A 12,294-nucleotide genomic window follows, 5' to 3' on the forward strand; every position below is an offset into this window, starting at 1 on the left:
ATCACATCACGCAGTTTTGATGGCAAAGCTGGTTGATGTCGGAGATGTCCCTGCTCTTAACATACAAAGTTTTGTCTTGTTTCAGTCATTTTAAACGGTGGCTGGCAGGATGATGAAAGCTCAGAAGCAAACCGGTCCATGTCGAAAAGACGACACTATTGTGCCATAATAGAACCGTGACAGAAGGATACAAGCTATATTTTTATTAAAGCCTTTTTTTTTTTTAATATACATTTAATCGATATGAAGTAAATAACCCATGTTACATCCTTAAAAGAACAGTAATGTGAAAATGTTTAAGTGGCCTTGTGTCTCTACAGTAATTTATCATAATTCTATTCTTATATTTTGTTTTCTAAATTGTTAAAAGTGACAAATTGATGGGTAGTTTATTCTAAGTCTATATGTTCAACATGTACTAGTCCAAAGGCAACATGAAAAATGTTTGTTCTTCAATAAATATGATAATTAGATGTAATTACTGATGCACAACATAATCAGCAATATCCAAATATCTTAATAGGTCAAGTTTGGATAAAAATTGGCCAAGTGTATCGACTGGTCATTTGCATAGTATGATGCTTCACACTTACTCGCAAATTGAGTTTAATTGAATTTACAAATAATTAGATTGATAAGCAGAATGATTAATTGCATTAATACCAATTGCTTTAACATCTATTCCCATTCCCGTGTGCGCATATCATAAACAGAAAACATCACAGCGCGAGGCCTCCGATATTTTCTTGTGTTCATGGAAACAAGACAATCAGTAGCAGAATTTTATTAAGGAAAAACATGAAATACTTTGTAGTCTACATAGTTTGTACCGCACGCCTTCGGCACAAAAATCAATTTTACTGCATTAATGCAGTTTGACTGGATGGCAGAATCTTTCTAACTTGCTGCATCTCTCACAAACCCTGTGACTTTGAAAATTCACTGGAGGTGGATGTACTCATTCAGAATGTTCTGCATTACAGCCAGAGGTAAAGCTTATTACTTAGATTTGTATCTCAGGCCTAACCAGTCTCATTGTCTCCCATTCACTGAAAGAGTCACTTAGAAAAATAAAAACACAACTCACCCACACACAAACATTACAGCTGCATTCACCTACACCTCCACAAACTGAGTCCTTTAGATTCTCTCCATGTAATAAAAAGCACTGCGTCGGCACAATCTTGACACACACAACCAGTGGCAAAGAGCCAAATTCTGTACTGCAGAATTCAGCCCTCAAGGTTGTGTTCAGCTGAGTGAAATTGAGAGGAGGGTTTGTAGTTAAAGAGAGAGAGAGAGAGGGGGAATGAAAAACCCTGACTTCTACTGTGCCGTTTCCCGATGTAGCAGCAAAGAGATGGAGACAGCGCTGTCATTCAGGACTGCTGCAGCCTCATACAAGATGAGGAGAAACCTGAGTTCACAGTTGAGTGTGGATGAGCATTTTAATGAAAAAACAAGACTTACTTGATAACCTGGAAGAGCGTCCTGTAAAGCTGGGTGAAGATCTCATTGCTGTCTTCGAGCTCAAAGCAAATATTGTAGGACTTCACCCAGGCGATGTTCTAATCAAACAGAGAGGTATAATGTCAGAGAAACATATGATAAACCTTCTAACAGATTTGTTTTGCAGCAAAATGTGTCGACTTCGGTCTCCAGCCACTCTGATCATGTTACAGTTGAAGCATTTACATGCAGCACAGGTAAACCTGGTCATTCATGATCAATGGGAGCGTCCTAGTTCCTGGTTTATGCCATCTGGTTGTGTCGGTGGCTGAACACCAACAACAACTTTCGCATCTTTCCAATTCATTTATTGAAAATGTGACCTCTTCTGGTGCTCAATATTGCTAAACTCATAAATAAACAGGATGTCGTAGATATTGTTTGTCATCCTATTGGGACAAATGGGTCATCGGGAAATCATAACCGCCTCCTTTACTTTACCACAGGATCAGAGGATGAAGAGTTATGGCGGAGTTACAAAAAAACCACCCAGAAGTAGAACAACGTTTATCACTAGTTCTACAAACCAGCCTCATATCTCACGCGGATTTGAGGGAAACCAAAGTGTTACAAACTGGGCTGCAGTGGCGATCGTCACCTGGTTCAAAGGTTTTTCAAAAGTTAAACTCTCATTGCCATTATGTTGTGTGTTTGTAAGCATAATGAATGACTGCACTCAGTGTAATTGCTTTTCAAATACACTATGAACTATTATCCAGATTTCTCAAAATTGGATAAAAAAATTTCACTGCACACCCCTAAAAACTCCTGACAAGGATACTCAAGTCACATTTGAGGCCAACGGGGTGAACCTGTTAACGGTTACCTGCGAGTCGGACTGTCAGATAAAAGGAGTAAATAGGTGTGATGGAAGCTTCTCATTATTCTGACATTTGTTACAGTTGTACAATGTGCCACATCACATTCATCTGGGACAACGTGCTGAATATTCATGCTGGTTTTAGGCTCTACAAAAGCCCCAAACTGAATTTCCAAGTCTATCTGTAGAACTGTTTAATATCTTCACCCTCTAGTTGTGACATATGTCCATCTACAGCGTGTGGAGCAGACAGAGTAAGCTACTAAAATCTGCCGGATGACACTAAAAGCATGCTATGACAACTGAAAGGGAGTCAAAACAATGTTGTCAAAGATCACAATTAGCTGAACAACATGGCGAAACTCACAATAAATGAGCCACACAGCAGAGCCAGGCAATGATTCTTCATAGCTTTATCAATACGGACAATGCCTCTCCCACCAGTCATTCAATAGACTCGCATTCTGAAACATGTGCTCTAATCTGCAATAAACAAACTAAATCAAGCAGTTTTAGTTCAATCGGATCCGTCTGTTCTTTAAATAGCATAAAACAGCTTTGTTTTGTTTAAGCTCACTTTAAATAAAAAAAGTATAATTTATATATTATCCTTTTATGCTTCAGTAGATAAGAATGCGACTAACTGCAGGCATGTGTGGTGCGGAGCCATAACGTGAGATATCAGACCGTCTATTTACCAGGCATCACAATCTTAAAAGTAAACTGGTGAACAAAAGAAGCTTCCTTCCAACAAGGGTTAATTTTGTTCCATTCATTTGATGGGGAAAAAGCTTCTTGCTGCAAACTGGCATAAATTAATCAAAAGCACTTTGAGAAGCAAATTGGAACACACAAACTGAACCGCTGATGAATAACGGAGTGAAATGCTTAGAAATGCTTTCTAAAAATACAGCAACAACTACCTAATTATTCACTTTGAATTGCTTTCTAAACACAGTTCAGAGTCTGCTGAAGCCTGAAGATGAAAAAGTGCCAGATCGCTCCAGATGTAAACAAGTTTCTTATGAGCTCCGCTCTCCGTCACCACCGTCACTTATCGAACACGACACGGTTACATCAGCATACGTTCATGAATTAATAAATGTGCAAAAAGGTGGAGAGGTCAAATGCGATCGACATTGAATATTCAGCAACAAACAACAATGCTAATAAGCTCTGCATGAGCCCTGGTCATGAATAAGTAGAAGTTCTACACAAGGCTGAGCCACTCACATCGACCTTGTGAGTGTGTATCTCCGTTTCTGCTCAGAAACCATTCAAATATAATATAATCATACAAAGAAAAAGAGAAGAAAAAAACCACCACAGGTTAAGTTTTACACAAAGATGTATTGAAAGTGGATAAGAATTAGTAAAGTGAAGAGAGCAACATATCATCAATATTGTTTAAAATTTAAAACATCTCCAAACGTCTGTATATCATTGGGAAGTGAATTGATTTATTATTTCTCCACGTAAAAAATAATAAACTTTAAATTCAAACATAAAAAAAAACCTTTTCAACTTCATTTTTTAAAATATGGGATTGTTCACTATGTATAGATGGTTGCATGAATCAAAAAATAGTCGACGACGACAAACAACAACAAAAAAGTCAATTTGTCCACATTTCTACAGATAAAATGTGAACTTGTTTACTGATACACACCAAATCTTTGGATGGAGCAAAGAAAAAGATTCTGGTTATGAATGTGCATCTTAAGGAAAGATTCGTGGCAATTTAATAATAATACACCCCCCAGAGTCGCACACACCTCCAGCAGGTAGAAGTATCTGTTGAACTGCGCACTTTTCGTGTCCTCCAGTCCTTTGAGCTGCCTTGTGATGAACATGAAGATGTCCTAGAGACAGGAAAGACACAAGAGCACAGATCTGATAAAAAATACAGCGACAGCGTTCAGAATGACTGATGAGATAAACCTCCTCTCACAGCTCAAACATACTAAAATGTCTTGCTGCTGAATCCTGGCTCTGCCACTTCGTGCAGGTGTGAGTAGAGTTTCCAGTCTCAAGTTCAAGCACATTTGGCAAAGGAAATACTAAATTTATGAGGTTTATTTAAGTGAATACTCCACAGTCGATGCAGCGGAGTTCTTCTGGGATTAAAATGGTTATTGTGACAGAGCACAGAGATACCGTATTGAGTAAAGAGATGCTCCTGGGCCTACCTTCAGTTTGTCGGGGGAGGTGTAGGGCGCCTCGGGAGCATATATCCTGAAGATGTCTGCCAAGCAGCAGGCCACCAGCAGACGGACGTCCTTGTCTGGGTGTTTGAGGAAGAAGTCCGAGGCCAGGTGGAGGGCCAGGTTCAGGTAGAGCTCCTTCTCTTCCTCAGAGTCCTGGTCCATGTCCATGAAGGTCTTCACAACCATCTGGAGACCGACAGAGCAGGTGTCAGAGGATGACAGATACTCAAAGTTTGGATTGTTACAGTAGGCTTGGCGATTTGTTTAGCTTGTGTTTGGAAGGTTAACTGGGGATTCGATGTGTTCGGGCAGGAGATGGCAGCTGCTATTATTGAGGTGAACTGAATCATTTCACAGCCAAAGTGAGTCTTCGACGCCAGCTCCACTCCTCAGGTGTTTATCCCCAAGAGGAAAAGTAAAGTCTGTGTCTCATCTACATCGCAGTAAAAAACGAAATGAGGGGAGAACACACTGACTATGAAACTCTTTGTGATGAATCACATAAAAAGAAATGTTGAAGCAACATTAAACCTAGTACTGCACATAACATTTTATCATCTTAACATCATTTTATTCTTCAAACCTGTACATTCATACTGGTATTGAGACCAAAACAGAACTAAACAATACTCTTGTTTGAAGCAAGTAAAGACCACTGGAGGCCTTCAGCAATGTGGTTTTTGTGTCCAGGTACAATTGCGCGCCGATTTAAATGACCGCTGTGTAAACAGGAGATGCCGCTGCAGCAGGAATGTTTGACACCGACCTTGAGCCTGCGGACCATTTCTTCTTTGGAGATTTTGTCAGAGATCTCCTTGACCCCTGGGGGGTAGGTCACCTTCCCGTCTGCGGCTCGAGCTTTAGAGTGAGCCATCCTCTTTAGCTCTTCACTGCCTGTGGATGAAGAGAGCGAGAGAGAGAAAGCGAGAGAGAATAATGGTTAGAGACATTAAACCAGGAGAGGACAGATATGACAGAGAGCAGAGAGAGAAAGAGACTCAACACCTGAAACCTTGAAAACCTGCTGAATCTCAACCTGGAAAAGGACATTGTTAACTTTCTGAAGCCCATGGAAAATCTTTTTCACATCTGAAAGCTTCCACTGTTGTCTGCCATAGAGCAACCTCTGAAATATTCAGTGAGGCGTTCACAGCGCGGTAATGGCTTTCAAAAAGCTGAATCCACAGCGAAATTGCAGCATTGAGCGAGAATTGGCTGACTTTTCACTGAGAGTCGCAGCGATCATTGTCCTCCACATTTCATTACTGAGATTTCCGAGATGACACCCAATTTGTAGTTAAGGTTTTCACATGATACAAAATGTGCTTTGGCTTTTAAAGTGGTGTGCAGCTCGTGTCCAGATCAGGCAACGGCTGCCAAGCAAACCTTTCCCCACCTTGCCATTGCTTTTGGCCCATTAATGATGGTGAAATAGCAGAAATGTGTCCACCCTGGACTGTGACTTCATTTTCCCTCCTACATCTTACCTTCGCCCCCGTTTGGGAGACAAACTGCAGCTTGACTCACGGTTTATAAATATACAAGCGTCTGCATTATGAGCCGTTAGTGTAATACCTCACTAATTTCTGACTACTTCACAGTTGAGTATCATACAAGAGAGCATTCATTGGTTGAAGAGGATGTGACGTTTTACAAGCAACGCTTGCAATGTAAGAATACATTTCGACTACAGCTATAGAAATGACACCATTAACCAAAACAATGCTTTGCTCCTCCAGAATGTGTCATTTCAGGATACTAGTCAAGACCTCCCTTCTCCGGATATTATAGTTAGAACTGCACCATGTAAGCAAACAATAAATAGACCAACATTAATTCACTGTATACCCTCATTATAATGTCAGCTGTATGAAATCTAATAGAACTGGCTGAGCCTGAAGTTGTGTGTCGGCTGGTTCGTGTGCTCGCTACAAGCTGGTGTCTGTTCTTAGCCACCGACTGTGGGCGAGTGAGACAAAACTCTTACTAAAACCCCTCCAGCACCATGAAAAAACAAACAAAAAAACCCCAACAAATTAAACAATGTTGTGAGCATCTCCTCACTATGTCTGGAGAAGGGTGTGTTTAAGTGTTTGCGTTTAGAGATTGTAAAGACGACAAATTACATCAAACACAATCTTTTCTTAGTGGTATCACAAATGATATTCACAAATGTCAAACAGCTATTAGGTCTGTATGATTATAGGACTCTAGTAATATGAGAGACTCCGCATTACAAGGGTGCAATTGCAATACATCGTGACACTGTAGAACAGGTATTGTATCACTTTTTTCTTTTTTAAAGTAGCGTCAACAGAATTTTAATACAAAGAAAAATATCAACATAGATATTGAGAGCAGCCGATCAGCTTTCTGACACACAAAGAACACCTTAAGATAATCATAACCTGAAGAAAATACATGTGCTTTTGTGTGATCTGCTGTGAAAAACTCAACTATTTCTCTTGTGAATGGAATGGACATGAAGCCAGGCATCCATCCAGCTGGATAACAAGCAATGACAGAAATGGAAAACCAGAACCTGCTGAGATTAATCCATTAGTATCAATACATTGATGTTGTAGGAGTTAGGAAAGTTAAAACTATATGCACCCTCACATCTCAACCTGTAAGCAAACGAGATGAAGCTGACAGAGTCAGAACCAAGACAAAGTTGTGTGTTTTAAAAAAAAAAAAAACACACAAAAAAGCGGAATCTCCATACTGTCGCCGACAAACCAAAGGAATCTCTTCAAAGTAAGACAAAAACATGATCACACCAAAACTACCATCCTCTTTTACGCATCTCTCACAAAGCTCAAACCAAATAACGAATAAAACCTTCAGGTGAGGGACTGATTAGTTTAATATTCTTCAGCATGTTGAATAGAGAAGAAGCCTGGATACACTCGGTACCAAGACACAAACTGATAAAGACAGAATTTGCAATAAGTCCAAACACTTAAGAATTAGGGGTCTTGGTGCTTTGAGATTTGCTCTTCCAAAGAACAGTGCTCTCTCTCTTACCTGTGATTTAAGTTGTCCAGATTTTTAGTTTTCCTACCTGCACCGTTTCAGAAGCAAAGCAACTTTGTTTTTCCTCTTTTGCTTCTATTCAATTTCAATTTCTTAATCTATCAAAAACACAATTCTCTCTTATTTACAGTTGTCAATTTTGAGTTTACACATCATGGATGTACAGTATGTGGAAATATAACGCATCACTAATCTTTTGTGATGTTTACTGACCATGGGAAAGAGTCTCATTTCTGCAGCATTTAAAATTCAATAAGGTGGTTGAAGATTTGGACTGAAAGCTTCAAAAGCCTCTGACACCAATGATTTAGGCCGTTGTGTATTCAAACATGAGGCTCGTGGGCAAACGCGGCCTGCAGGAGGCTCCAATCCAGCCCAGGAAATGACCAAGCCTATTGTAAAAATTCCAAAGAAGCCACTGACTATTTAACAGTTTTCTTAAGAGTAGCAGACACAACATGACATTAAGACCTGAGCTATCAGTGACGCAAACATGAAAGCCAGCTACCAAATTCAACCATTATAGAAACTTTCTAGACATTTCACTGTATTTTGCACCAGAAGGCATCATTAAAATGGTCTTTAGGTTGGAATGTTTGGTAGTAATTGTTTGGTGTGGCAAAAACAGACTTTTAAAAACAATGTATACCCTGTACCACAACATAGAAACTTTAAAGTTTAAATTCAAAGATTATTAATGCGCTATTTTACCAGTCCAGCCCACTCATGGTGAAATTGGGTTGTAGGTGACCCTCAACTAAAATGCAGTGGTTTAAAAACTTTAAATAGCTGTGCTAATGTTAAAGTGTTTTCTGAGAATTTTTCCCATTTCACACTAGTCAACTAAACACCAGGAACAAAATACTGTGATAAATACACACAGTAACATCAGTATGTGAATGAAATGGCTGCACTAGTTTACAAAACAAGCTTATTTTGATTGAACAGGTCATTTACTTTTGGGTTGTGCATTATGACGGCAACATAACAATGTAAAAATGGATTCTTCAATGAAGCGGCAGATGGCAGCAGCAACTCCTACATAATGGAGATAACGTGAGCGTTGTTTAAATCGTGATCCAGAAAAAGCAGCTCAGAATTTCATTGCGGGGGAGAGAGAGAAAAAACCCCAACTAAAAAGTATCATAAAGCAACATTTGTGGCTCTAGAAGAGAAACAGAGAAACAAAGACCAGTTAGGAAGAATCGAAATATCCACCAGAACTCTGAGAACTTCTGGTCTGTGACTTCAATTTATGCTGACAATTTGTATCAGAGGAGAAAGATTGATTGTTGTGAAGCAGTGTTGGTCAGTAGGTCTGCCGACTGGGCTTTATTTAGAGGCCAGGCCACAGAACCCAGTTATGAATCACAACCAAATACTTTTTCTGGAGCCGCAGTCGAGCTTTTACAACAAGCGCAGCAAAACACACACACACACACAGGACGCTGGCGGGCTGCCAAATTGCTTGATTCTGACCTTCTTTTCCACCCCACAGCTGCTGCCAAATTTCAGTCCATCCCTCTCTTGTTCCACCACATCGACACACAGAGAGGTCTGGCGACCAATCAGAGCAGATTATTCTTCAACCTGGGGCGTCTGTGCGGGTACCATCAACTGGGGAACATTTCACAAGGAGCAGCAGTAAATAATCACAAAGAGGCTAGCTTTAGCCTCACGCGCCACCTCCCGAGCACGGGCTACTTTCAACTCATTACTGCTTTATCACCGTCAAACACATTTATTCCCCCACTGAGGCTTTTCTATCTGCCCGCCGCTCCCGCTCTGCCCACTTCAGCCCTTTAGCTGCCAGCTGAAGACTCGGAGTACTTCTTCTAACCTAATCTGAACCTCGCTGGTGACACGCTCAGATTTTACCCCGCGGGCGATCGGTGGGGAGACGGGGAAACATCAGCAAACAGAGCGAGGAGTGGACAGCAGCTGGCCGTCAGGGTGAACTCAACGACCTCCATACGGGCACGCCACAGAGACACGGAGCAAAGGGGACCCTGGGCTTGACAGGAAGGGACCGACATAGAGTCCAGTTTCCCTTTCCCAAGATCACATGAAATAGATGTTTGTGGAAAGGATCCATTTGAATCAGTGGTGATGCAGAGGACAAAGGTTGAAATCAGGCTGTGGTAAACCACCAGCAAAGCAACACCACCAGAGAAAGCAGACCATCTCCAGACACACGTGAAGAAATCATGACTTGATTGTAATGATGCCCGCAGCCATCAATACAATCAAAGTAACAATGTACACCAATTTCTGCTGCTTTCATATAGTTGGAACTAACATAATGAAAACCACAACCTGCAACACCGAGGGCCTGTTTACGCCTGGCGTTAACATGCGTTTTGGCTGGTCTGATTACATGTGGCAAGTGTTTTTTTTTTTTTTTTACCATGTATAATCAAGCGTGAACAGGCACAAAAGCGCTTCCTCGAGTGGTCAGGGACACATCTGACCACATACACTTTGTAGTGTGAACAGCACGCGTCTCGGGACGGTGGCGTTGCGAGAAATGATTTCCTGTGTAATACGTAAACATCAACGTGCACCTTTGTCTTTGCTTAAGAGAATGTGCTGGTCTGGGTTGCTGTCTACAGAAAACAATGGGGGGAAAAAACATAGAGGTCCGTGCCTGAAGGTCTGCAGAGACCCGGTGCCTTATAGCGGCCTGAGCAGAGGATACTGTCCAGCACAAGCTGAATGACTCATATCGCAAACCGACTATTCTATCAGAAGTGACGGAAAGTCAGATAGTATTACAATCCGAACTCAAGTGGTTAGCCTGAAACTCATCATACGAACAAATGTAAACACTCTGCGCCAGGGCTCACCAAAAGCACCCAAAAAGCATGTTAATGCCAAGTGTGAACGGGCTGAAGACAAAGAAGTATCTCCTGATGCAACGGATTATCAGCATGTCATCAAGAGACATTTCTGCCAATGACGAGCTGATAAATTAGCTTTTATTTCAATCGGGTTAAACAATGCACAGTGAAGTGAAAGATTAAAATGTGCGCACATTAAGAAGCTTGACTTCGAGCCAGCATCTATCAACAGTCATCATAACAACAACAGACATTGTGAATTCCTTCAAAAGGAGAACAAGTCAATGCAAGCATGTCTGCCCACATATCAGCAGCTGACAGAGACGAAGCCCATCGGCAGGTTTGGAAGTGCATCTTTATCTCCAATATTCACCTGTGACTCGACTTCCATTGTAAAGTGCATCTAAAATCTGAATATTACTTAATGATGTAGAGAGCACTTATTGAAAGATTTCTAAATTGCCAGGTTTAACATTCAGGGGCTATTTCAATACTTTCTTTAATTCAGTTTTATAACACTGTGAAGCCAGTATAAATAAGGACCAATAAATACTATTTATACATGACCCAATCATTGGAAAGTGCCAAAACAACATGGCATTTTGACAACTTACTTTAAAAAAAAAAAAAAAAGGTTAAATCAGATGAATTACTGAAATTTAAAAAGGTCTTATTACAGAGAAGTAAAGAAATTACCTGAAAGATTGACCAATAACCTATTAGATGGATATTTAAAAAGTCAGTCAAGAAAGAACTGCTTGTGATCATTTGTCCAAAAAAAGATCAATCTTGTATTTTAATTACTATGTAATAAACATTTGAGAATAATCTTTTCTTAATAACCCCCACATCCCAATACACTATTCAGAATCAGTGATTAAAAAACATGTGCATCACATATATAAAAACGTACACAATAATCAGACCATGTTTGCATCAACTGCAGCGTAAGATCAGTTAAAATGTCATCAAACCCAACAAGCTACCCTGCAATTAAGTCTTTGTGCTAATTAAACTTGTTAGATGAGCAGATCATCCAAATCAAAAGGTGGTTTTATGAGAGCGAATCCTCATTTCTGAACTACGAAATGAAACGTATCGGAGCAGTCCGCAGTGTGGCGGATGGCACCAGCCAAAAAGAGCCACAGGCTTGAGAAGCTGTCAAAAGAAATGCACTGCAGCACACAGGGGGTGTGTGCCCAAAACTACTCACCAACACAACATTCACTAATCATCCCGAATCTGATAATAATCCCTCCAGATTGTCGCTTCTGCAGCAGCTACACCTCCATTCACATCAGTCTCATGGTGGCTTTATTTTATATTAACACTGGGAAGTACAACTCACGGCCACGCAGTGAAGAAATATGCCGTGCACACATTGTTATTATTATTTCTTCTTGAAGTTATCCATTATTCAGCCATCAAATTCAGAAAAATCAGGTCGCTGCTATATTATGAAAAACAATGCGCCTTAGTGGCTAAAATAATCCTGAAACTACGCGCGGTTTCCGAATTAAAGTTAATTATTATTAGAATGAGACGGTGGCTGGACATGGAAGGCTTTGTGAAGATGTATTGTTATTATGTGTGGATTTAGAGCAGAAAACCTTGTTGCTGTAATGCTGAGCGCGGCTAATCGAGCCAGCTAGTCGGCTAACGGCTACTAGCTTCGCGGCTAGCTGTGATTAGCATTCTGGGGCTAACGGCAGCAGCAGCAATCTCAGTGACAGAGGACTGAACAAAACAGCCCGGCTAACCACCGTTATACCGTAAATCAACACCGGGACCCCGCTGCTCCGAGCCGGGGTCGAGTCACCGCAAACAGACGCAGCTCCGACGTTTTCACGAGCTAACTGTGTGTGTGGGTTTTTTTTTTTTT

At 40.7% G+C, this 12,294-nt stretch overlaps 1 protein-coding gene across 1 annotated transcript in view; it reads right to left on the reverse strand.

The window, feature by feature from the left end:
- The window catches only part of pds5b (PDS5 cohesin associated factor B), a 33,661-nt gene that overhangs the window by 21,028 nt on the left and 339 nt on the right, over nt 1-12,294 (reverse strand). The window contains exons 2-5 of the mRNA XM_080482763.1: nt 5,303-5,430; nt 4,519-4,722; nt 4,105-4,191; nt 1,471-1,568 (exon numbers count right to left, since the gene is read on the reverse strand). Of these exons, the coding sequence (XP_080338889.1) occupies nt 1,471-1,568; nt 4,105-4,191; nt 4,519-4,722; nt 5,303-5,410 (497 nt within the window). The 5' untranslated portion in view covers nt 5,411-5,430. The remainder of the gene's footprint in view (nt 1-1,470; nt 1,569-4,104; nt 4,192-4,518; nt 4,723-5,302; nt 5,431-12,294) is intronic.

This window comes from Lipophrys pholis (genome assembly GCF_963383615.2).
Source record: "Lipophrys pholis genome assembly, chromosome: 16".
Classification (NCBI taxonomy): domain Eukaryota; kingdom Metazoa; phylum Chordata; class Actinopteri; order Blenniiformes; family Blenniidae; genus Lipophrys; species Lipophrys pholis.